Source organism: Engraulis encrasicolus, chromosome 13 (genome assembly GCF_034702125.1).
Source record: "Engraulis encrasicolus isolate BLACKSEA-1 chromosome 13, IST_EnEncr_1.0, whole genome shotgun sequence".
In the NCBI taxonomy this organism is placed as follows: Eukaryota; Metazoa; Chordata; class Actinopteri; order Clupeiformes; family Engraulidae; genus Engraulis; species Engraulis encrasicolus.
The window spans coordinates 47,419,542-47,447,041 of NC_085869.1; the positions used below are offsets into that span (position 1 = coordinate 47,419,542).

A 27,500-nucleotide genomic window follows, 5' to 3' on the forward strand; every position below is an offset into this window, starting at 1 on the left:
ATGCAGAAAGATTGACAGAGCTGCATAGAAAAGCAAAAGAACAAACAGAAGAATCACTGTATTCCTAACACTAAGCTCTTTCAACTGACCCATAGCTACAGAATGGATTTCCAGTTGTCTTCATTGCTTGGACCATTTCTCCCAGCACTGGAAATCCAAATGAGAACATAAAAGCATAGAATAAGGGGGTGCTGTGGCACTAACCCCACGAAAACCAGAGCCGACCTAGCTACAGAGAATCACTGAACTCGACTGTGTTCATAGCAGGAGCGGTGGAAGCGACAGAGTATGCCAACATAATAGGTTTCTATGGGCACCTAACGTGACCAGGTTCTGGTCTGCCTAAAGGGGCGTGTCATAATGCTCCTACAATGAATACAACAGTCCTTAGGTCTGCCTAAAGGGGATTTCCCCCCCCTCCCCCTTGCAATAATAGAACCTGGAAACAGTGGGCCAATGGAACCTCTCTCTCTCTACTCTCTCTGACCATACTTCATAATCAGAGCGCAATAGGGTCCCTCTGGTATGACCGTTAAAAGCAGAATGCAAGCCTTCCGACATTCCATTCGGCTGCGGCGGCTGTCGCCGAACCGCATCATTGCTAATTAGCATCACTTTTGTCTCTTCTGTCGCAAGTGACTCTTTACAAGTAAGTCCTTTACTTCCGTCGCTGGTGTCGCTCTAGTCGTGTCTGGTGTATTTGTTCCATAATATTCCTGATCATCCACAGACTACATTGCCCATGGGGACCCAGATTCAAATCCTGCCTGGAGGACATTTCCAAATCCTTCCCCGTCATTAAGGCCAATTCTCCCCCAAAAAACATACCTGAAAAGCATAGACAACATTATTGGCATAACATGTCCAATTCCATGTTCATTTCCTCTCCTGTTTTAGCTGTGTCCTCACTTGCAGGGCTGGGTTAGTGCACATGCTAGATATGGTTACTGATTGACCGAAAAGCCAAAAGAGCAGAATGCAATATGGATGCAATGTTGAAAAATGTATCTGTGATGTCGAGTAACAATCTTGTTAATGCTCCTCTCCCTAGATGGCAGACAAGTTATCGTTAATTCCGAGCTTGTAATTATGACACCGCCGGTGTGATTCCGCTGTGAAAATTGCCTTCCAGGAGGGCCTACAGCAAGCTGTAGCCTAGGGGCCCCGCGCCATCTTAAATCCAGCCCGGCTCACTAAAGCTGTTGCCATGAGGTGTGTGTGGCCACATGTAGTAGACCAACGCCCCAGAGAGCCGCAGATGAAGCCAATATCGGTGTTGTTTTCAGCATCTGATTGATGTATCATCCATCTATATAGCTGGCTTTCCTTTACTCTTTTTCGATCTTTTTTTTCATATAAACCACTCCATCCCGATACTCCTTCTGGTGTATATATATATATCATCATCTCTCCTGCTCTCGCTCCCTCACTCTCATTTCACAGCGGAGGGATGGTCATGATATTGCATATAAGGTAAACAGAGCGGAGCAGAGATTGAGTTGGGACTTGGGCTTATTTAAATTGCGTGGAGTGTGTGAGAGGGAGAGATGGAGATGGAGAGGGAGAGAGAGAGACGGAGAGAGAAACGGAGGGAGACCCCTGTGCCCTCCTTTATTAATGTGCTCTGCCTCAGACCCTACACGCATGTACACACACACACACACACACACACACACACACACACACACACACACACACACACACACACACACACACACACACACACACACACACACACACACACACAGAGAGACAAGCAGTGGCTCTAATAAGAGAGGATAGATGGGTTATTTTTGGGTGACCAGGCAAAGGGAGGTTTGTGGTGTGTGTGTGTGTGTGTGTGTGTGTGTGTGTGTGTGTGTGTGTGTGTGTGTGTGTGTGTGTGTGTGTGTGTGTGTGTGTGTGTGTGTGTGTGTGTGTGTGTGTGTGTGTGTGTGTGTGGGGGCGGGCTGGCCTGACTGTAATGTGGTGTGTGTGGGCCGCCTGTCTCCTGCTCAGATGTCACTGATTGTCAGCTCGCTAGCTTGATGGTGTGTGTGTGTGCGCGTTCACTGTGTGTGCGGCTGTCAGCTTGCTAGCTTATGTGTGTGTGTGTGTGTGTGTGTGTGTGTGTGAACTCGCTAACTTGGTGATTGTATGTGTTTGTATCCGTGTGTGCATCTGTGTGAGTGTCAGCTCACTAGCTTGACGTGTGTGTGTGTGTGTGTGTGTGTGTGTGTGTGTGTGTGTGTGTGTGTGTGTGTGTGTGTGTGTGTGTGTGTGTGTGTGTGTGTGTGTGTGTATCCATTTGTGCATTTGTGTGCGAGTGTCAACTGGCTAGGCTTGATGGGGCCACGGGAGAGCGTCACCTGGGCAGCCGGAGAAGGTTCCGGAAGTTTGTTAGTCCCAGGGGCCGCTCAGGGGCCACAGCAGGGGCCCAGGTAGCCGAGGACCGCTAGAGCCTCATTAGGAGCACCTCCAGAGCATGTGTGTGTGTGTGTGTGTGTGTGTGTGTGAGCGTGTGCGTGCATGTGTGCATGCGAGCGAGTGGTTGGGCAGGCGTTCGCCCATGTACAAAGCAAGGTACAAACAGCAATCGGACACAGCCTGCCTGTGTGTGTGTGTGTGTGTGTGTGTGTGTGTGTGTGTGTGTGTGTGTGTGTGTGTGTGTGTGTGTGTGTGTGTGTGTGTGTGTGTGTGTGTGTGTGTGTCTCCTTGTCTGCTTCTGTGGATGTGAGTGTGTGCGTATGTGCGCGTGTGCGCTTGTGCACGTGTATGTGTGCTTGCATGCGTGTGTGATTTTGTGTGTGTGTGAGTGAGTGTGTGTGTTCTTTGTAGCTGAAGAATTTCTCCAAGGCAAGTGTGTGTGTGTGTGTGTGTGTGTGTGTGTGTGTGTGTGTGTGTGTGTGTGTGTGTGTGTGTGTGTGTGTGTGTGTGTGTGTGTGTGTGTGTTGCTTGGTCCTGTCGTCAGTGGCACAGGGGTGTGTTGACTGTGTTATGTCTGTCGAGGCGTGAGGGCGTTCGTTATAAACCCTCCTGAAGTCTTCCCAGCCCTTCTCGTCATCCACACTGACGGACCTTTGTCATGGCTTTTTCTTTGATTGTGTTGTAGTGTTCACTGCCGCCGTCTCGCCATCCCTCCTCCTTTTCTCTTCTCCCTCGCTCCCTGACTCGAATAGTTTGTCGTTGTCTAGTCATATCAGGTAATCTCTTGTTCATTGTTTCCCTCTACCGCCCTCTCTTTCTCTCTCTCTATCCCTCGCTCCCGCCCTCTCTTTCTCTGTCTGTCATTCTCTCCCACTTTCTGTTCTGCTTTTTTCTTTCTCGCTCTCTTGCTCTGTCTCTCTCCATTTTTCTGTATATCTCTACCTGTCTGACCCTGTCCTCCTTCTCTCTTTCTCCATCTTTATCTCTCTCTGTCTCTCTCTCTCTCTCTCTCTCTCTCTCTCTCTCTCTCTCTCTCTCTCTCTCTCTCTCTCTCTCTCTCTCTCTCTCTCTCTCTCTCTCTCTCTCTCTCGCTCTCTCTCTCTCTCTCTCTCTCTCTCTCTGTATCTTTATCTCTATCTCTATCCACCTCTCTCTGTCTCGACCACCTCTCTCTCTCTCTCTCTCTCTCTCTCTCTCTCTCTCTCTCTCTCTCTCTCTCTCCATCAGGTTTGTCAGTTCTCTGCTGGAGGATCCGGAGGTGTCTGTGTTGGGAGCGGGGAGAGGGCCGGCCGGCAGCATCATCCACAAGATGTTTGTCAGCGCACAGAGGGTAAACGCCAACACACACCACTGCAGCCTCATGCAGGACACACACACACACACACACACACACACACACACACACACACACACACACACACACACACACACACACACACACACACACACACTCATAGACACCCATACACACATTCATACACATAATCAACACACACATGTACGTACGAACACACGCACACACCGCACACACACAATCTCTTGTTTGTTTGTGTGTATGTGTGTGTGTCTGTCTCTATCTGTCTGTTTATGTCTGTGTCTCTTGCTCTGTTTCTCTCTCTCTCTCTCTTTCACTCACTCACTCACTCACTCACTCACTCACTCACTCACTCACTCACTCACACGCACGCACACACACACACACACACACACACACACACACACACACACACACACACACACACACACACACACACACACACACACACACACACACACACACACGTGATGTCAATTAAAACATCCACACTATCACAGCACACCCTCATGGTGGTCAGAGGAGTATGTGGCTTGAGGTTGCATTGCGATTGAGATGGCAAGATGAGTGATTTGCACGATCTGACTGTCTGCCCTCCTCACAGAGGCTTGTGAGTGGGCGTCCCTCTCAGCATCCCTGCATGCACCTTCCCAATGCGCAAACAATAACGCACCACCTGCTTCGACTGTATTTTTTCTTTTTTTCCCCCATTTTCTTTGTTCCTCGTGTGTGTGTGTGCGCGTGTGTGCGTGCATGTGTGTGCGTGCGGGTTTATGTGTGTGTGTTTGTGCGTGCGTGTGTGTGTGTGTTTGTGTGTGTGTGTGTGTGTGTGCGTGTGTGCGTGTGCGCGCGTGCGTGCATGCATGTGTGTGCGCGCGTGTTTATGTGTGTGTGTTTGTGCATGCGCGTGTGTGTACTTGCACATGCATGCGTGTGTGCGTCTGGCTTGGTTTTTTGGCGTGTTCCACCATACGCTACCTGTTGCGTTAAATCACATGAATTAAGACAAAGCCATGTGTGAGAATTACGGGAGCATAATGTAAACGGAAAAGCCCGTAACTGGAAGAAATGGTTTTGGGCACGTGCGAGAGAGAGAGAGAGAAAAAGAGGAGCTATGCTGCCGGGCCGGTGCTCAAACACTCTGCATAACCAAATGAGCTAATGAGAGAAAACAGATGTCGGCAGTATGATTTAATACGACGTGCAGGTAATTAAACACGTCTGCTGTGCTGCGCTGTGCTGCGCTAGGAATATAACGAGGTGGGGGGGACAAATTGATGAGTTGTCCTGGGCCCAGAGAGGGAGGGGGGCCCAGAATGGGGTCCTCATTACATCATATGTCTCGGGTGGGTTGGGGCTTTGAGATTACTCTGTCCCGGGCCCAGCCAAAGCTATCAGCGGCCCTGGGCCCTGTGTTGCAAAAGCATGTATTCCTCAGCTCAGTACATGCCACCACATATTTTACTGCTGCTGCTGCTTCTACAGGAGTCTGCTTATCTTCCTACACCTGTATGTTCCTTATAACCACCCCTAATCACCTATACAACCATTCCTATAACCCTAGCCTTGTCAGTCAAGATCTTCAAAATTATGAAAAATCTTGAGACATGACTGTTGTGTTTGTCTGGTGTCCGCACTCCCACGTCATCTACTGTACTGCCTACATGAAGACAGTGGCCGCCTGGCGGGGGAGACGCATGCAGGCGAAACCTGCGAATTGAAGACAGGTGGAATTCAGTGTTCCATTCTGACAGCTCAACAGTCATCAGGTCGTCGCAGCGAATCAAATAGAATGAAGCATTTGTTTTGTTGATTTGATTGGCCACCGCAAGCAAAACTCGATCTTCATTTGCATAATATTAAACTTTGCCGAATATTTTCCGCTCCTGTTTGCTTGCCTTCGCCTCCCTGATAGGAATGAATGGCGAAGTTTGCTTCGCTTGGCTAAATTTGCGTCTAGCGCTGCAGTGCACCCCAGCAACTCCCTATTTGCTATCATTCACACTCACTGTGAATCTTTTTAGCTGTGTTTCAGAAATAAGTGGCATAGGCTTCTATGGCTAAAAAGTTCTGTAGAATTGCAAGGCTGTCTTCCAGGTGAATGAACCAGTGGAACCATCGCTATATTTTTGTAGTCATTAAGAGATGTTTTTTTTAATTACCAAGTGCCTTGGTAGAAGGCTTTACTTTACTTTCACACATATATTTTAATTGCAGGCATTCATGGCAGCAATGCACATGTTAACTCATCCAGAGTACTGTATGTACCGTACACAGTATAGCACAAAAAGGCAGTTAGTAAAATCAGCATGTGCTTTAACCAAGCAGTGAGGTAATGAGTGCATATCCCTATTAATTGTAAGCAAATGATTGAAAAACATGATTCAGTAATGTCCTACATAAATATTGCAGTTCAATATTTGCCTATGTACCTCAGAGCTGTTTTTGTCCCTCTGTGGTTTCCGCAGCATGTTTGCTTGTTCTCACTCACTCTGTAGATCTTGGATCTCCTCCAACATTAACACCTGCATATGTAACCTTAATGCGCAAAGCAAAATAACACACTTTAGTTTTCCCTCTTCTACGTTCTAAGCTTCCGAACATGTTTTTTTTTTTGCATTTGAACTACCTCTTCCTCTGTTACTTTCTCTCTCTTTCTCTCAATCAGTGATTTTCTCTTTTTTCTTCTTCTCTTTTTTTCTTTCATTTTGGGCCGACATGAGTGTGAGTGTTAAATTACACCCCTCGAGTTGTCAAGCTAGAAATAGAAAGGCAATAATTATCCTGAGCATCCCATGTACGTAAATCACTAGAAATCAGCCTTTCACAGAAGAGGACGCGTTGTACAGAGAGAGAGAGAGAGAGAGGGAGAGCGAGAGCGAGAGCAAGAGCAAGGAGAACATATTAGCGCAACACTGCTCTTAAAAAAGGAACACTTTTGTATTTGACCAATGCTTGTTAACGCATGCCACTAAAACGGGACTGATTGAATGCCTGCAAGTGAGACGCAACTCTACTTGCATGTGTTTGGTCTGACTTCATTTGAAGTGAAATGGTGTGTGTTATGTTGCGGTGTGGTGTGGTGCAGACATGCATGCATGGATCTTTAGTCTGCTGAAGACAGAGTTTTGTTTTGGCTGCGCTTCAACTCAGCTAGCTGCTAACAAATGTCTTGTCTCTTGTGTTTGTGCTCTCTTCTCTCCATTTCACCCTTTTTTGTGTCTTTTTCTTTTCTGTTTTTTTGTCTTGTTTTTTTTTTCTTCCCTAATGCTGCTTGACTCTCATCCCGTTGTCAAGGTGGCTGACTTCAACGATGAGGTAACAACGAAAGTGCCCTCCTGCTCCCTCTCCCCTCCCAGCCCCCCACTTTACTCATATTCCCCCATCGCTGAATATATAAATCGGGTCTGGTCTAACCTCTTCATATAAATTTCAGTAGGATCACTTTTATATGAAGACATTATTAGACCTGATGTGCTTGGGAACTTTTACCCAAGCGCCCACCCCCATCATCCCCATACCTCAGTTGTTCATCCACTGCCAATTGTTTCCATTCCAGACATTTGAAACTGTGTGAAGATGCTCTGTTGATGATGACAATTACACCTTTTTTGTTGTTTCCCCCCACATTCATTCACTTTCATGAAACGTGACTCAATGTATTAGAAGGACTTTCTTGGGGAGATGGAGGTTTGTGAGTTTGAATGCCATACAGCCTTGCCATGATCAGCCTTACAGTACCCAACCCCCCAATCCCATAGCACAATTGTCTTACACTAGACTTAATGGTGACTAGAAAATGTAGTAGTTTTATTTTCACTGTAGTGTTTCAGTAGCTGCCCAGGCCAGTTGGTTCACGAGAGCTTGATTGCAAATCGCTACTTCAGTAGTGTTTTTTCTCTGTAAAATGCTTATTTGTACCCTATTAGCCGAACTTTTGTTCGTGTCCTTGGAATCATAATTCTGCTAGTTTATTGTGCTCCCGTGCTCCCTCCCCCATTAGATTACTCCTTTATTGTTGACGTAAAGGACATTTTTTTCTAATTTGTAATCAACTTTCTAATTACTGCGGTTTGTTAATTGCTGAGCGAGAGGGAAGAGTAGCTGCCATGTTGTGCGTGTTCTTGTGCACTCTTGTGCTGTCATTACGCCTTCCTTGTTTGTGTGCTGGAAATAAATAATATTCTTTCTTCGCTAATAAGGAGAATGGTTTGGTAATATTTTTCTGCCTCTTCTGTGCTTATTAAGCATTAGCCGTGTTCGTGGTGGAGATGCATTGTGCTGCTGAAGCAGCCCCCTCCAGACAGTCCCGTCAGGAGCTTCTGAGGATTTGGGATTTTTTTTTTCTTGTATCTGTTGCAATTGCTGACTGACTTTTGCTGCCAGACTAAGAGCTGTCAAAAATTAGAATAAAACTTGTGGGGGTTGCTTTTCATTTTTTCTCTCTCTCTAACCCACAATATTCAAGAAAAGCCTCACCCACCCAGTACCTTCCAAGACCTGCATTGTGATTATTGTGGTGGGATTGTGGTTGCCTGATTTGCTGTGGGTATCCCAGAGAATAGCTTTTACCGTACATCTTGGTCATCATACAAGCAGTTGCAAGCAATGCAGAAAATATCACCTGAACTTTTTTTTAGCAGACAGGGTTTTAATGAAGTAAATTCGTTAAATGTTTCCTCTACATTTATTAAAATCCTGTAAGGACTGTCTAAAATAGATGACCATTTAGCTCATCTCCGCTCACTTCTACCCTGGCTTACGGATTGCAAGTCTCTTCGAGACTAGTCTGGCCAAGAAAACCATTTACAACATTTCCCATGAAGTAAAATTCTCATGAAGAAATCAATTTTGAGCATTGTCAACAGCTCGATGAGGTGTTTAAGGAAATGAGGCCCCAGTTCTGTTAACAGGTGACTGGAGGAAAGGGTGAGCTGATAGATTGGAGCTTCAACCAGTAGCATACTGAGACATTTTATGAACATGAACAAGACATGCCCTTTGCACCTCCTGCAAAGAAATGTAGATGGTTTGCCTGGCCAGACTATAGTCTCGAAGACACTTGCAGTCGTGTACGCCAGACTAAGTCATTACCAGATCTTCATAGTAACAGCCTCATACAGTGACTTTTTCTCCTCCTCCGGTCCCCTAGGCGGCGCTGCTGTCCCCGATGGAAGAAGACCCTGCCCGGGCATCCGGAGGTGAAGACAAGAAGCCCTCGTCAGCTGGCAGCGGGGTCCCGGACTTCCCCCCGGCAGCAGGTCGGGAGGTGATCCTGCGCACGTGTGTGCCGCGGCCCGCGCCCTACTCCAAGGCCCTGCCCCAGCGCATGTTCTGCGTGCTGATGCGCGAAGAGTTCCGACTGGCCGGAGCCTTCTCCTCGGACACTTCCTTCTTCTGAGAAGCCTCTAGTCTAGATGGTTGTCCCCTATAGCAGGCAATTAGGGTGGGGATCTGCTACATGTAATGGATAGGGTGACGTGGGATGAGCCATGGGACAAGGGAAGGGTGGGGAATAGGGTGGGGGCATGCTGGATAGCAGGTCTTAGGAGCCGTGGGGTTCTTCAGCTAGGAACAGAGACGTTAGTCAGGGGATGAGACCTCGACCAAAAGGCATGGACGGATGGTTCAAAGGAAGTCAGGATTTTTTTTTTTTCTTCAATGGGGGATTCAGGGGGAAGGGGAGCTTGGGATCCTGCCTTTGTGGTTCTGAATCGTCGTGCTTTACAGCTTTAGCTCATATTGGGTTGGGTTATCCACTCCATAGGAGTCTTGTTGGCAGAGAAACTAGTCCTTTTACACATGTCCGTTGACAACAAAAAATGCACAAGTTACACACGTACAATACAGGCATTAGTTCTACTGTTTGAGGAGAACCTCTCGCATTGGATCTCCTATTGCTATGTCAGAGTTAATCATTCAAACCCTGTTAGGTTAGATATGTGAGTATTTCAGTGTTAACAGATTCACCTTATTATTTTCAAAGGAAAAAATACAAAGCTTAAGTCTGAAATAAATGCTAAAAAAAAATCAGATGAACGTGCTTTTAAAAAAATATGTATTTTAAAATGTCACCAAAATGTCACTTAATTTAATATTTTATGCCGTGGGACTCCTAGCGCTGCTACTTAAAGGCTATATCCATCCCGTCACAAGCCTAGCATTTTGTTAGCCTCTTCTATCTCCGCTTAGTCATGCGTTGCGTTTGTAAGTCAGTCAAGTAATTTGTCAGATATTTCTTTATCCCACTTAATCTTAGCCATGGTGGTAAATCGACTGGTCCTTTCATTGTGCTCGAACACATTGTGGCGAGGACCTATGTGGTAAAGTGCAATTATACAGGTAACTGTATATATCTTTAACATTCTGACCCTTACATATTCCAGTAAATGAGGTGTCAACGTCGGCGTGTCTTTTGGTGTCTACAAAGTGGTGTGAAGTGCTATTAATAGGTAATATAATTTTTTTTATGGCGTGATCTCGGAAAGTGGTATGGACAGAGGCGGTGACCATCTGTAGGCCTATATGTGTGTGTGTGTGTGGTGTACTTAAAGCCCATTCATACCCTACGTGTGAGAAGTATATGGATAGTTGTGGAATGTTTCAAACTGATAATTTCATGCGTAGTTGGACACGAAATTTAGGAACTTAGCATTACGGATGAAACCGATCAAAACTGGACCTTGAAAAAGCTCTGCAAACATATAAGACGAACCGAGCTACGAAGGCATTGACGGTTGAGAGTGTATGGACAGAATTACGTACGTAATTTCCCAAACGCAGGGTATGAATGGGCCTTCAAAGAGGCACACTGAAACTGTGGAACTAACCAAAGTCTGTACATGTCAGACAACGGCACTAGACCTACATGTACTGTAGCATACTTCTTTGTTTAGTACGTACTGCTTAATTATGATGAAGCAAAAAACAAAATGTTACTAATAAAACCAATTTAATGATATCGGCAGTAGTATGAGTTTTTTTTACAACTGTTCTGTTGCATAAGGTGCAAAAGAAAAACATCTTTGAAGAAAAATAATCATTTAATTCACTTATGACTCAGTAATAATGTCGGTCCAATTAAAATAATTTGGACCAGGAGAGCAATAAAGCTAGTTTGATATTAGCAAGACTACCATATTTCATCATTAATACTACAAAAAACACCAAGCTAGGGTTTGGCCTCATTAACATCAGCAACATTATTGTTAAAAGTTTTGTCCATGCAATTAAAGTTAGCAGCAAAAGAAGAAAAAAAGACTATAAAACACTTGTTTGTGTTTTTCATTCCTCAGTTTTGACAACAGGAAGTCATTTTGATGATTGATGGTTTTTTTAGTAAAATGAAGAAGTTTAGCAAAGCAGGAGCTGTCTCTCACACACATGAGAACTCAATCAGCAAATACTAATTACGTCTTTTTTTTTACCAATTCAACTTGCCCACGTAGAACAGCTACTGTACACTCACACAAGAAAACCTGAGAATATAACTCTTTTGTAAATGACACCGTGCACCCATGCACAAATACAAACACAAGAAAATAGTGCATGACATGTCCTCTCAGAGTCAGTGACTAACAAAGGAATAACTGACTGACTGGTGTACCTTTTCCAACTCAGAAAGTCATCCACACACACCATGCACAAGAAATATTGTCTGGCAATTAGTGATGGGCAAAATCAATTCATGAGTTACAGTCTATTGCCCCCTATTCCCAATGACTTGTTTTTAATCCTGCCGACTTCAGCCAAGTGATGGCTGGCTAAATGTCCACCTGGTTGAATTGAACAGGTAAAAGAAGGGAAGTTGGAATATGTGGCACTGGATTGAAACTAGTGAGAATGCATTGTGCCCATCACTGCTGACAATCCCCCTTAACCACCTGCACGACTCCTACAAGCATGCCACTCCTACAAGTATGCATGCACACACACACACACGCACACACATACACATCAGAGCATGATATATCAAAGTTTACATTACATTACATTTCATTCTGTTAAATTTATCCAAAAGTGTAGATCTTAGTTTAGCTGAACTTCTCTCCTTGCCCTTACTTTCACTGAAAGGAAACAATAGATGTGTCCAATGATGTGATGCTGGCTATGCTTGTAAACGAAAGGCACTTCTGATCAACTATGTTCTCGTTTTCCCTCGCAATCGTCCACGTATAAATGGCCCCTCGGTGCAACTAAACTTCTCCGGTCTATACTCCTGTTCCTCTTACTTTCACTGCAAGGAAGCGATGGCCGTGTCCAGTGATCTGGTTGTGGCTTTGCGTACAGCACCTGGTGCTCAGGGCTGTGCTGGCCGAGTTGTTAACAGCTTCATCAGTATCTGCTGGCCTGTGCCCTGTAGCGTAGCGTAGCGTAGAGCCAGTCTGAGCTTCTCCCATAAAGAGCGTGCCACCAGGCGGAAAACGCTTAAGCACTCCGAGAGTGCTTTGCTTATCCCTCCGTCTCTGTTGCCATAGCAACCTTCCACACTTTTTTTACGCTCTCCCTCCTACCCCCCTTATCCATGCTCTCTCTCTCTATCTCTCTCTCTCTCTCTCTCTTTCTCTCTCCCTCTCTCTCTCTCTTGTTTTCTCTCTTTCTCTCTCTCTCTGTCTCGCTCTCTCTCTCTCTCTCTCTCTCTCTCTCTCTCTCTCTCTCTCTCTCTCCCTCCCCCCGTCTAAACCTGCCAAGCCCTGGGGTGCATTTGGACAGAGGGGTGTTGAGGGAAGTCCAGCAGGCGTATTCAAACATGTCCATCTCACAGTGGACCGACCACCGGTGGACTTTTTTTTTTTCACTCCTGTGACTGATGACAAATTAAAAGACTCTTAAGGCCTTTCTTTTAATTCCCTGCAGCCTGCGCTGATGAAATGATTAAGATACCATCTGCATATTAGTGGCGGCACTGGCACAGCAGAGAGGGTACAAAGATAAGGCAAGTCATCTATAGATCACGCTAAATTACATTACAGAATTTATTGCATCTCTATGCTTCAAGCTTTAATGCTGGTCTCATCATAAGGGTTTAACAAATGGTGCAAATGCTTCGTAAGCACTGGAAGAATGTTACGCAGCAGGGCTGAGTGGTAAGGGATGGGCTAGGCCTGTGGTTCCCAACTTGGGGGTCAGGACCCCTTGTGGGCTCACGGACAGAAGGGACTGTTTGCCTAAAACCTTGATTATAAGCTTTTATGGCTTTTTGTTGCATTGTTAGTAACAATGTTAACTTCAATGGGTAACAAATGTTTTTGCATTTCCTTCACATTAAAGTTTAGCCAAATGTGACATTAAGGGTGGATTTCAGGCTTTCTCAGTGGAGCTGTCCTCCCGATCAATGTCCAGTACCCACCAACTTATCAAAGCTCAGGCAAATTAAGTCAAATATAAAATGTATTATTCCCATAGAAAAAAATATGTTCCTACGTATGGAGAGAAAATGCTCATTCTGGTGTTAATGTGCTGTTCTCCCAACCAAAGGCAAGAGTGAAAATACAAAATATACGCCTACAATAAAAATTTAACTGGCAAAACAAAATATTGCTGCTCAGGAATTTGGTTGTTGCCTAGAAATAGTGAAATGAATCAGCTGAAATAATCAGGATTTTTAATTCAACCTATTCATCTGTGGTGAAATATACCAGGGCCTATCCTATGATCATGTCTGATAAATTGTCCTAAAAAGGGGCTCATGGGTATATACGTTGACCCGTGCATTACAGTAAGCTCCATGCGTGTACGGCATGTCCTCAGCAGATTTAATGTTCCTACAAAGCACATTTGTGGCCAGCCGGCCACTTGTGGCCCACCACAAAGCCAATATTGTTCGATTTTTCTTCTCCGCAAAATGAGCTCTGGTAAAATGAAGAAAAAAAAGAAAAAAGATATTGCAGCGTGTGCACCGGATTTCGGTTGTCTCCTTAGTAACCCGATCATAATTTTAGACCTAATTGGGAGATGTAGGATCATTGCGACTGCCATACTGTCAGCTTTGGCTCAAGGGTATCGTTTGGTTCTGCTGGTTTCTCCGGCTGGGAGAAGAAGAAAAAAAAACACATGAGGCAGACGAGTAGATTATCGCGCCTTGCGCTGGCGCTGTGCAGGTTCTTTATGAGGGATTAGAATGATCCCTGAATGGGGAAGGAAGAGATAGGGAAATGGTGTGGGTGGGCGTAGAGAGACAACAGAAGAGCAGACATGTCTCTCTCTCTCTCTCTCTCTCTCTCTCTCTCTCTCTCTCTCTCTCTCTCTCGCTCGCCACAAGTGCTGGATTGTTGTTGCTTTGCCACAGCACCTCCAGCAAATTGGAATGGGTTCTGTGGTGGAGATATTCCTTCCTTGTTATACAACCATCCCCCCTCCAAAAAAAAGCTGTTTTTATTATTATTTTTAAAAACAGGCAAAAAGAAAAAGAGAGAAAAAAACGGCTATAAAAAGCATTCTACAGTGGTGGTGTTCTTGTAAGGATGAATAATTCTGTAAGGCTAATGTCATCTGTCGCCTGCTGACTGATGCTGATACCTTTCTTTTCTGGAAATCACTTTAAGGCTGTGTTTGGTTTCACATGAGCCGAAACAGGCCTGGTTGTGGCAGTCAGAGCTACAGTATGTAAAGAAATTAGCATTGCAGCATAAACGAAGATAGGAGAAAATCCTCCCTCTTTCTGTCTTGATGTAGGCTATCTTAAAAAGGACACCCATACATATCCTACCGAACAACCGCTCGAACTCGAAAATCAACAGCAGCCGTGTTACACATTATATAGATCAGCAATGTTTAGCACACACTGGGTGAAAAGGGGTAGAAAAAAAATCAAACCAAAACATTTTTGCAAGGTTAGAAAGACACCCCGCATGGAGCGATAAAAAATCCTTTCACCACTGGCTTGTTGGTCCAAGGCATGATGGGAGAGAGGGAGCGGGAGCCATTGTTGCTTCTAATGCACAGGGCTTTGGCTTGCATCGACCTCTTGCTTTCTACAACGAGGCGCTCAGGATCTGATGGTGCGCCGCTGGAATCAAGACTTTGCCCTATGGGAAGCAAGAACGAACGAGAGAGAGAAAGAGAAAGAGAAAGAGAGAGCCCACCGCGGCTTACAAAGCCCCAGGACCAAGAGCACCAGCAGTCCGGGAGCCAGATTGGCTCTTTAGAAAGATAGGCCCTCGTCTCTCTCTCTCTCTCTCTCTCTCTCTCTCTCTCTCTCTCTCTCTCTCTCTCTCTCTCTCTCTCTCTCTCTCTGTGGAGGGCAGGAGCAGAAATCGATCCTTCCTTTCTGGCAAGGCAGGCCTATAATTAGAAAGCACTGTGTAGGCACACAGCACAAAGGGAGCCAAAAGGAAAGAGATGGGGGTGGTGGGGGGTGTATGGTGGAGAGAGAGAGAGAGAGAGAGAGAGAGAGAGAGAGAGAGGGGCCTCCCTCTTCTCCAGCCCAGCACTCCCTTATAACCTAATCCACAACAAAACCACAACCCCCAAAAAATCACTCTTCCTCTCTCTCTATCCTCTACTCTCTAAACGGAGTATCTTTCTCGGCACTGCCTACCTACTATATACCCCCTACCGCATCTGGATAATCGGGTTCTGTATGAATGATGTTCATTAGCTTGGCCTTGTTCTTTCTTTGCCGTGTGATGGTTCAACAGTCTAGTGGATGGAAAAAAAAGAAAAGAAAAAAGAAGCAAGCAAGGCTGTCATTGATTTTTCTCAGAGGGTGAATTTGAGGAGCTTTCAGAACAAAACTACAAAACGGCGTCCACCCACTGTCAGCAGTGGGACCTCAGGAAGAAATTGATGCCAGTTTTGTAGGGTCTTCAGATCCTATTTCCTTTCGATTGGCCCGGGGGCTTAAAGAGCATTACCAGCTATGCTTGCAAACACCCCGCGCCACCCCCACCCGCACCCCAAATCCCTCTTGCTCCCCACATACCCTCGCTCCCCCATTGGAATGTGGTTTTGAACTAGTCTCTCGAGCCTAGCTCATAAGCACCTACGCCCGCGCACACCCCTGTGCACACGAAATGCTCATTCTGTCTCAACGCTCATCATCCACATCCAGCACTCCTCTTCCTGATCTTCCTCTTCTTCATCCTCCTCATCTTCATCCCCCTCTTCCTCATCATCTTCATCTTCCTGGTATTGCCTCCACCTTCTCCTTATCACCCACCTCTTATCCTCCTCTTCCATATCCTCCTCTTCTCCCTCCTCTTCCTTGTCCTCCTCCTCTTTGTCCCTCATCTTCCTCCTCCACCTCCTCCTCTTCCTCCTCTCTGTCCCTCTTCATCCTCTTCTCATTCCCTCCTCTTCCCCTTCTTCTTCCTCTTTCTCCTTTTCCCTCATCTTCCTCATCATCTTCCTCATCTTCCTCCTCCTTATCCTCCTCCTCTTCCTCCTCCTCCTCCTCTTATTCCTCCCCCTCCTCATCTTCCTCATCTCCATCCCTCCTCATACCTCCTCCTCCTCTTCTTCTCCTCCTCCTCTTCCTCATCTCTGTCCCTCTTCATACTCTTCTCATTCCCCCCTCTTATACCTATTTCTCCTTTCCCCTCATCTTCCTCATCCTCCTCCTCTTCCTCCTCTTCTTCCTCATCGCCTCCTGCCCAGTGTGTGTCCCCAGCTGAACGCTGTTCCTGTGCCACAGTGGCTGGGCGCCTGGCATGGCTGCTGGTTTCCTGGGGGAGGGCCTCCCACACAGATCCAAAATCATTTATCCTCCACAAACACAAAGCAGAGGATCACGGTCGGGGACATAAAAAACGAGGGTGACGGAATGAATCCGTTTGATGTTACTGCACCCCCCTCTCGACATCACCACCACAACACTACATGCATTTCTGCCCCCATCATATTGTGCTGCTAATTTTGTTGTGCTGTCTGATGGGGTTTTTTTTGGCTCTCAATCCACTAAATAAGCAGTGGACAGGGAGACAAAAAGATGTGAAGAAACGAACGAAAGAAAAGAACATGCAAGATTGTTATGTCAAAGAATGTTTAATTCAATCCCTTGGGCAACCAACTCCTCTAGCCCTCTCTTCATTCCAATTACAGTTACCAACAGAAGAAAAGCATATTAGATCAAGTGAAGTGAGGATGATTCTACTGAAGATCTAGCGAAGATATGGGAAGAGGATTCGTCAATCTTTACCTCACGTACGTATGAATGGCTGGTGGGCCAAACGAATGATGAAATGTTTGGCGGGTTTTACTTGGTTTTAATCAAAGACTCTTCTGTGGCTGCAGTGCAAAGACAGAAGATCCGTACTTCTACTGTATGGCATCCGCAGTAGGACGCACCCAAGTATCCATGTGTTTACGTTACCTTCTGTTTTTCCTCATTCACACTTCCTTCTTCCTTTCTTCCTTCCTCAGTGCTTTATTAGTGGATCCTTCTATCTACACCCACTGCACATCATCACCATGTCATCTACGTTTCAAAAGCATATTTCACACAACACACGGGGTGCAAATGCAGTGCCTCACGTCTTATCTATAGGTGCGACTGCGAGGGCCTACCCAGGAGGGTTTGTGCTTTTCCCTTTTCCATTTCATGTAAATTGACTGAACATCCTGAGCATCTTTCCTCTGATGTTATGCTTGAAAGCGTTGGGCGCGCCGCTGTATGCGCAATGTAAATATTATAGGGCGTATGGCGACATCAGTCTGCTTAGCCAATCGTATATGAGTTTTAAAAGGCTTCATGGCGTAGTTTTCATTTTGCGTTTTTTCTTTTTATTATTCAGATATGGGGCAGTGAGAGAGACAGGAAATGAATGAGGAGTGAGAGATGGGAAAGGATCAGGAAACGACCTCCATCCGGAATCATACCCGTGTGTGTCCCCGGCATACTGGTGTGGCACATCAGACCACTGAGCCACATCACCCCCAATTTTGCTTTTTTGAGTGGAAGACTGTTGAAGCTTGTGTTCCAACAGCTGAGCAAATGTGCACCCTGTACTCCCTTGTGTTGAAGCATATACCACATGTGTTGATTGGCCCGCTGCACAATAGCATGTTAGTTTCTTGTGTGGAGGCCCCGGGGGTCTCCACCATTACACAGTACAGGTGCAGCCAATGGTATTGTGCCAGTAGAGCCCCTGTGGTGCTGCTCTCTCCATGGAGATTTTTTTTTTTAGTTGATCTGTCGCTGTTTGGCTTGCTGTTACTGTTTGTCACATTTACGTTGTTAGTACCTCCACACGCATTACTATCCACCTGCTTCGTACTCTAACCACTTACCCGGCTGCGATATGTAGTGGGGGGATGGGCCGGGCATGAGGGTTGTCCCCCCACCCTTTCTCGTTTTGATATCTCCACTTTTTCTACTGACTTTAAGTGTGGTTTAATGTCACTCCATCATTTTGTGCAACATCTTTCTGCTTTTTACTCTGCTGTGTGGAAAAGTCACATAATAGGACAGACTTTAGACAAACCCAGATAGAGTGGGACCGCTTACACTCCTTCAAGTCTCTATAAGACACAGTAATAGAGGGTTGGTTGATGACTACATCTTTTGGATAGATGATGGTGTTCTTCAGCTTTTGCATGGCCGTGATCACAAAGTTGTGGGTCCATGCATACTCAGGGGACGTGGTGACATACAATGCGCACTGCACCTCCATATCTCCTACAGAGCGTTCTATTTTAGAGTTTGAGATAGAGTACTGTATGCATCAAAGCCTGACCAAAGGCATTTTGTGACAAAAAAATACAAAATGTTTGCGTCCCTAACTGTTTGTTACTGTTTTTGCAGTGTTCGGGAACTTACTTTTTCTGAATACTGGGTCAGCATCATTTGTGTAAGTCCCCAGTGTATATAGGTATCCAAATACCCCACCCCAGTCGACGCACGCACGCACGCACGCACACACAGACACACACACACACACACACACACACACACACACACACACACACACCCTCAAAGGCAACAACAACAAAAAATAAACTATGAAAATAGAACCACGGTTGAAAAATCCCTGCATTTTGCCTCTACATCGTTCAGCTACCGCATTTGAATAGCGTTTTACTTTTGGGTCAACACACCTACGCCTTGCATTAATGTCCCCTCTTTGGCAGAAGGGCATTACATCAGAAGCATTCACAGAGTGGCGTGAAAGTGTTCTAGTCAGGGCCGTAACATCAAAATGTGGGCCCTATGTACAATCAGCTCCACTGGCCCCCCGCCCAGCCATATATCTACATAAATCTAACTGTGTGTGGGCCCCCTATATACACTACATGGGGCCCTGGTAACTCAGTCACACTTTACCCGCCTGTACGACACCCCCTGGTTCTAGTCTCAGCAGCCATCAGCCACTGCAGGTGTATCACTCACTACGCTGGCCAGGCCTTTAGGTGGTTGATTGCTCATGCCTGCCAGCCAGCCTTTTTCTATAAGCTTCTCATCCTCTTGCATCATTTTAACCCAGCACACCCTCGTGCTAACTCAACAGTGTACAAGTGGATCAGTGGGAAAATGGACAAGATGTAGCTTTGTGTGGCTGTCAGCTTTTAAAGAGCACAAGAAAAGAGGCCTTTTTACGAAGGCATCAGGGAGCGTCTCTGGATTTGTGCGGCTGCATAGTAGAGAGAGGGTTCAAGCGGTCTCCGCATCATAACTCAGCTCCTCAGCCTTTAGTAGAACCTTCTTGCCCTGGGGGAGCCTTGCTTCTGTTCCCTTGGAAACGTAATAACCAATGAGACGCATCTTACCTTTCAGGCAGTGGATTATCCCTCCCTGAGCTAAGCATTCACAAGTTCCAGGAGTCCTGTTTTCTCTCTCTCTCTCTCTCTCTCTCTCTCTCTCTCTCTCTCTCTCTCTCTCTCTCTCTCTCTCTCTCTCTCTCTTTTTTTCCTGTAGGTTTTGAAGAGCAAACAAGCTGTGGGCGTGATGTTATATTCCTCATCGCATATTGGAAATCACATGCAGGAGAGATAAGAGAGATCTGAATATCTTGGGTAAACAGCTCTAAAATTAACACCCTCCCCCTTCGTTATGACTGTTGCTCTGCTCTGTCTCTTGCTTTAGCATATTGTGCGAATATTGCACAGCACTAATGGGGAGATTTCTTCTAAACAGGTCTATAGTTGTTTTGTTTTTTGTTCTTTCTTTTATATTGTAGTTATTTTTTTTCAAAGTGCTGCGAGCCAACCTAAAGAATGCAATAAAAAAAATGGAAAGAAAACTTTCACACAATGGTGACTGCCAAAATACTGGTAGAGAAATATTTATTTCTAGAAACTAAACAAGACGACCAATGCCTCAACAAATTGGTGGCAAGATATGGATTTAAAAAGTACAAAAGAGATTTTAATAACAAGTTGAAAAAATATGCATTGACTGCAAAGAAAAGCATCTAATTATGGCTAGGAACGCAGGAGGCCAGATGATTGGATCCCCAAACAGTTGCCCTCTTACATGTTGAGCCCCACAAGTATCATGATACAACTGCTATCGCCCTGCAGTACACAGAGAGAGAGAGAGAGAGAGAGAGAGAGAGAGAGAGAGAGAGAGAGAGAGAGAGAGAGAGATGTTGCATGTAGCAATCCACACGGGACATGGCAAAAGTCATTAAGCAGTTGTGGAGAAATGTTCCATTTTCATTATATTAATGCATTCTTCATGGATATTATCCTCATTGTTATTCATTGCCATCATATGTACTGTAGCATCTGCTTATTGATTTGTTTGTTTAACACCATCAGAGCTCATCGCTCCCATTTATATGTTTTGCTAAATCAGTGTCATATTATCCCTTATTAAGAGCTGGCCACTCGATACGGGTCAGAAAACTGCAGCGCAGCGCTTTATTAAATGCAAGGTCAAACCTACACCTTGCACACTTAATGTGCCATCTCTAAAATAAATAAATAATAAAAACACCTTTTCCTTTCATACACCAACACATCCACAAACCAAGGCGGTTGCATTTCCTTTGGTTAACATACTGCATTGATTTGCTTACCTGATATGTCTCTTGTGTATACAAAAAAAATCATGAAGCTGTGTGCCCTGCGGTGAGCATCGTAAAAAGATGGACACCCCCTTCCCCTCCCCCTGTTAGCTTACTTCCCTGGCCCTCCGCTAAGCAAGCGCATGAAAGAGAGTGTCCTGTTCTTCAAAGAGCGGGTTGCAGGGGAGGGTACGGCAGACCAGGGATGTCGGGATGAAAAGGATGACATGAAAGGTGTGTCCCTGTTAGACCCGCACGGGGGCAAAGGGGGGTGGAGCGGGTGGAGCGGGTGGTGGGCAAGGTGTGTTTTTTTTTTTTTTTGCAGCAACCAGAGGCATAAAGAGAGAAACCTGGGGGTACTGGGAGGTAGGGGAACCCAGGGCTACGGACAGATTTGGTTGGGCCCAGGACGTAGTCATATGAAAAGGCCCACCACTCAAAGCACACAATTAATGGGGATACAATTCTTGGCCCCTTCTCTCCCTGGGCCCAAGACGGCTGACCCCTTTGTCCCTCCCCTGTCAACTTTGTTGGGTGAATGTGCAAAATGATTTTGGGGGAAAACACATATACTGCAGGCAAAGACTGAAGCCATATGGAGTGTCCCCTTGGAGGACTCTCATCTGGAGGCGGCTAATTGAAGCCGTCTTCACGCCTTTTAATTGCATTTTCTTATAAAAACTGATTTGTGGTAAATACCCCTGATGACTTTGGCGGATTCAACATCAAACACTGTGAGTTTATTTTCTGTGTGACAATAGAGAGGGTTTTTTTCCCTTAAAAATCAGGTTGCAGTCATTCTTGCCGCAATTGATAGCCTACATTGCGCATGCATTACGTTCACAAGTACATAGTTTCCGCAGCATACGTTGATAAATCCACAGATCTACCGTCATTATACAATACTTGCTTGTGTGTTATCTTATTTCCTGACTGAACTCAAAGAAAAAAAGTGAAGGTGTCCATATGCTTTTAGAGAGAGAGAGAGAGAGAGAGAGAGAGAGAGAGAGAGAGAGAGAGAGAGAGAGAGAGAGAGAGCGAGCGAGCGAGCGAAAGATCAATTGTTCCACAAACATATTAGACAGTAGCTTGTATATTGTATTTCCTGATGGAACTTTTAATAAAAAAGTGAAGGTGTCCATGTTTTAGAGAGAGAGAGAGAGAGAGAGAGAGAGAGAGAGAGAGAGAGAGAGAGAGAGAGAGAGAGAGAGAGAGAGAGAGAGAGAGAGAAAGAGAAAGAGAAAGAGAGAGAGAGTGTCCCACATGATTCTCAGTTCTTCTCCCTGTACTGCGTGTTCCAGTTTGGAGACCTGCAATGGCTCCCCAAACTTCTATGCAGTCCTGTAGGCTTCAAACGAGCTCCATGATATCTCCACCGCCGTGCGTTTCACAGGTCCTTCCTTTCCTCCAACGCTTCTTTCACCACATCCACCCACATTCCTCTTCCCATTTTTGTCTCAGCCCAAGAGGATTACGCCACTCTTCATAGGATAGGATAGGGCCCTGCTCTGCTGCTGTCTTTTTTTCATCATAGTGAGTAGGCGAAGAGATAGAGAGAGCAGAAAGAGAGAGAGAGAGAGGGGCTGAGAGAGAAAAAAAGAGAGAAAGAAAGAGAGTGTGAAGCCCCTAATGACACACACAGACGCCCACACCACACGCCAAAGCCAAAGAAAAGCCAATTTCGCTTCCCGACAAAAATAACAGGCATCCGGCGTTCCGTTGCATACAAATGGCCGATCGATTGCAGGTCACTGACTCACATGCCACGCAAACAACACCTACACGCCGTCCCCCCCACCGTCAATCGCGCAGGCCCCAGTCATTTAGCACAAGATTTAAGTGAGCATGAGGCATATCTGGGTGTCATCGGGGGTCGAGATCAATGCGAGCATATGGGCGTGCTGGTCAGAATGAATGGCAGGGGAGGGGGGAACGCGAACGACAGTCTTGATTTGCAGCGAGTGTTGTATGTGTGTGCCTGTGTGTGTGTGTGTGTGTGCACGTGTGCCTATGTGTGTGTGTGTGTGTGTTTGGGTTTGTGTTGTTGTAGGCTAGTCTTTGATTCCGTCTGTGTGCACGTAATCTCATTAGCGACATGAACTGATCCTTGTTAAAATGATCTAAAGTGTGTGTGTGTGTGTGTGTGTGTTGTGTGCTGTGCGCGGATTGGAGCATGCACAATGCATATTGGATTAACATAATCCAGCGGTATGTACAACAGTGGCTTGGTTTTTTCTCTTTTTTTCTTTTTGGTGGTAGTGATGGTGTTGGTGCCTGAGCCGAGAGAGGATGATGTGCCATCTCCTCCTCGCCTGTCATACCAAGCCTACCAAATAATGCTCTTTCTCGGCTTTCGCTTGCCAATTGATTCAACCGACTTTCTTTTTTTTTCGCCAAGCGGCAAAGCTCATCTGCCTCCATTTTTCTCCCTGTCAGCCAAGACGTTGCTCCTCCTGTGTCAGTCATGCTCCCTTCTTCTTTTCTGCGTTTTTTTTTCTTTCTTTCTTCCTACATTCCTTCCTTCCTTCTTACGGATGCTTGGGAGATTCATAGCCCACATAGCCCTGCTGTTACATCTCTGCCATGCATCCGTCTATCCAAAAGAGCAGCTGATCCCCTCTTCACTGCAACATCATCCAGGGGTATTTTGTGCACCCTGAAAGACCTTGTTGATGGCCCAGCCGTGGCGCAATCGGCTGGGCACTGCACTGCTACACCAGTGACCCGGGTTCGATTCCCACCTGAGATCATTTGCCAAGTCTTCCCATCTCTCTCCCCACTCACTTTCTGTTGCCTCTCTAACGGTCCTGTCACAAATAAAGGTACAACCCCCACCCCACCCCCCAATTGTTTTGAAAAAGAAAGACCTGTTGATGTTTTTGGAACAAACCGGTCAAGGCGTGGCAACCTCCTGTCCGTTTGAGACAGCTATCTTAAAAGGTATGTGTGTGTGCATGTGTGCGTGTGTGCATGTGTGCGTGAGTGCGTGCGTGCATATGTGTGAGTGATCGCCTATTTTCACAACCAGGGGCGCCGACAGGGGGGGAAAAGTGGTACAGATTATAACGGCCCAGACCAACGCAACGGCCCGTCCGCGGATGGCAATTAATAGCCTAATAAAATATTAGAACTAATATTCTTGCCTTTTAAAAAAAATGTCTATTTACAATGAAATGGTAATTGGAAATGAACGTAGGCCCATTAAACTCACAACTATCGATTTCCATAACGTTTTCGTCAGTTCTTTAGGACCCTCCCCCCCTTAGCTCTTGCGAAATGGTGCGGTCCAATCTGGCGGCGCGCGAGGCGTTGAATCGCACAGCGTCCGAAATGCTGGCAGCAGGAGTACAGAGGGACTTGAGGTCTTAACCCATATAATGTTTGAATGTTAGTAATATAGGCTACAGTAGGCTACAATCTATGTCTTAACCACATGATGGTGAGCTGGTGGTGACAGAGTAATGTAGTCAGGTTGGCAAGAAAAGACGGCAGAAAGAAGAGAGGGTCAGAAGCAGGCAACTGGTCACTCAATTTTTCTCCAAGAAAGGTATGCTCACTCAATGACATTGCGTTTGCAAACGCAATCAAATGATAGGCCTAACTAACAAACGGAAACCTTGGATAAACTTCCAAGAGAGCACGTTAGCATGGCTCCTATTTAAACAATCCACCTTTATTGTCACCGCGAGCAAACGGCAAAAGTGATAAACTATAGCCTCCAAACATAATAGCCTACTTTCCCGACTACCATAGCCTACTGCTGAAGCGATTGCAGGGCTGACAGAATCGCTTGCTTCGTGGGTATTAAGTGCCAAAATAATGTTTTTTATATAACTAAATGGTTCGGCCATTATCCTGCATAGCAATGGCACAACACTCATGATGGAGGGGTTGTTGTTTTGTCCATATCAAATTTGTAGATTATATCCGCGTTTCGTGATGAATGTTGCACGTCTATCAACTGCCACTGTCAGCGCGGTGTGGACCAACAGCGCAAGGGGGGAACACAGCACTCGTTGACCTGCTTTTGTTTGTGTTCGGTTTTGACCCTCTCATCAGTAAAGTTTTGGTTCTCTCTGGTCACCCAACAGCATCAGTTGAAACTTAAGTGAGGGGAATGGGTCCGTGTATCATCCGATCATTCAATTATTCCATTCATTCTGGCAAACGGAAAACGAAATAATGACTCCATATTTTGTTTTCCCGTTTTTCCATATGGCCAAAAAATGGGGAGTTATGTTGATTTTCCTTTTCACAACTCAAAACGGAACAAGTAATAAACGACAAAACCAAAACGAAATAACAACTCTAATTTACGATTATTGGTCCCATTTCCCGCGGTGCTTTTCTGTTGCTCGCCTAAGTAAGACACGATAGTGCACAAGTGGCTGCCAAACGCGTTGCTGCCAAACGCATTTCCCCGAGGCCTATAATCAGCCTGCTGATGCTCCTACTCAACAGAACATCTTTCTGTCCTACTGGTAGCCCCCTATGTCGGTGCCTGTGGGTGGTAAAGATAGCCTAACTCCTTTACGCACCGTAGGCCTACTGTGTCCGGTCCAGTAGGCTATGTCTACCCCATAGCCTCATTAATAATGGTGACTATCCAATGGGACAAGGCTCCTTCCACTAGATCATTGTATTATTACAGGTGGAATGAAGTTTTGACCATTGGTGCGTGCGTGAGTCGGAAGGAACTTTTCTTCTACTGCTTGGTACCGTCTACTGACAGCCTATTCCTGGGAACTGCTACCAGCGAGGTCTCCTCCACAGTTGAAGCGTATCTGGTAGCAGTTCCCAGGAATAGGCTATCAGCAGACAGTACCAAGCAGTGGAAGAAACGTGTGTTCCGACTCACGCACCAACGGTCAAAACTTAATAACTCCTCTAGTAATACAATGATCTAGTGGAAGGAGACTTAGTCCATTGTATAGTCACAATTATTAAGGAGGTTATGGGTGTAGACATTACTGGACCAGACACAGTACAGTCGGTGCGTAAAAGAGTTCGGCCAGTTCTCAACCTTTTTTGCCCAAACGCTCCCCTGACCTCCTCATACACCTGTCACCTGACAGCTTGACTGAACCCCGCTCGAGGTGGCATGGGGAAATCAAGAAGCAGAAGAAGCGTTCCTTCCCAGAGCAACGGAAAGCACAGACCGCGTGCAGCCCACATCGCAAGCCAGAGATAACTTGCCGGCATCAAAAGCAAACTATTTATCTTTTTAAAAGGGCCGGTTGAGGAAGGGGGTGCAAAAGCACCAAATGCATTAATGTCCTCCCTTGCCGTCTATATTTTTAAAGGACATTCCTTTTTAATTGCGGAAAATAGGCCCAGTCCTCTCACAATTGCCTCTTCAAATACAACACTAAAGCTACAAATTTGCACGTGAGCAAGCTGATGCGTCTCTGCGAGGACTGTGCAAGGTCGCGATTTCACAGGACATACATATTTAAGAACATAACTAAAACAACATGTCTCCAAGTTGTGCACTTTGGGCACTGTTTCATCCTATGCATTGAAACGTAGGCGACTGCCAGGATGTTTGCGAGCTCGCTGGGAATACATTTTCGGGAGGCTCTGTGCATAGCGGACAACAAGCGCATGCACAGGCGCTTTTTGCCAGCGCCTCTCGTGCTGCACTGAAATGCACACAAAATAAACAGCTAGGTCTACATCGCACATCGCCTTTACAAAGGCTGGCACGGTTTTAACTTATTCTATTAAATCGTATGTGTTTAATGTTCAAAAATCGTTTCAACAGTAGATGTTTCAACACACGTAAAAAAAAAGAAAGACACTATCGCCCCCCTCCCCTTCTTTGGTCATGTAGCCAGCGCCCCCCAACGGCTCTCGAACGTTCCCAGGGGGACGCTGGTACCCACGTTGAGAAACGCTAAGTTAGGCTATCTTTACCACCCACAGGCACCGACATAATGGGGCTACCAGTAGGACAGAAAGATGTTCGGTGGAGTAGGAGCATCAGCAGGCTGACTATAGGCCTCGGGGAAATGCGTAAAGCAGCGCGTTTGGCGGCCACTTGTGCACGTGTCTTACTTGGGCGAGCAATAGAAAAGCACCAAGGGAAATGGGACCAATAATCGTAAATTAGAGTTGTTATTTCGTTTTGGTTTTCTCGTTTATTACTTGTTCTGCTTTGAGTGAGGAAAAGGAACAAACAACACAACTCCCCATTTTTTGGCAATATAGAAAAACGGGAAAACAAAATATGGAGTCATTATTTCGTTTTCCGTTTGCCAGATTGAATGGAATAGTTGGATGATCGGATGATACACGGACCGGAATAAAGGCTGATTTGACAACAACTTGTAGCCTAAGTTTTGGATGCTCTCATCAGCCATTTAATTATCATGTTTGCGCAGGAGAGCGGTGCCTTTGAGCGGTGGCTATTTTTTTTACAATCATTCCTCACAACAATGTAACAACACGGAGTAGGCTAACCTAATGGCTAGGGCAAGAGATTTTCTTCTTCTCATGAAGTTACAAAGAGTTTTACCCTTGGCACGAAATAGGCTAAATGCTTATCGGACGTCTAAATTAGACTAATGTCAGCGTGGTGCTGATGGACAGCGCACCACAACCTGTTAGTCACGTTCAGTTTCAGTCCGACGGAAAACTTGGATGCAGAAAATGAACAGCGATTTGACGAGACAGCTGCAGGTTAGATAGGCTATTGACGTCAGTCACCAAATCATTTTGGATAATCTGCGCACACGGCACAGCCTATGTCTAATACCAGACTGACGCGGACTACCAATAAGCTCTGTGAGTGTAACCCTATGGAATTGCGTCCTAGGCTACCCAGGCGGCTA

General features: G+C 45.7%; 1 protein-coding gene across 1 annotated transcript in view; it reads left to right on the plus strand.

The window, feature by feature from the left end:
• The window catches only part of rab3gap1 (RAB3 GTPase activating protein subunit 1), an 81,650-nt gene extending 70,968 nt beyond the window's left edge, over nucleotides 1-10,682 (plus strand). The window contains exons 23-24 of the mRNA XM_063214083.1: nucleotides 3,634-3,736; nucleotides 8,874-10,682. Coding sequence (XP_063070153.1) covers nucleotides 3,634-3,736; nucleotides 8,874-9,122 — 352 coding nt within the window. The 3' untranslated portion in view covers nucleotides 9,123-10,682. The remainder of the gene's footprint in view (nucleotides 1-3,633; nucleotides 3,737-8,873) is intronic.
• The last annotated feature ends 16,818 nt before the right edge of the window (nucleotides 10,683-27,500 follow it).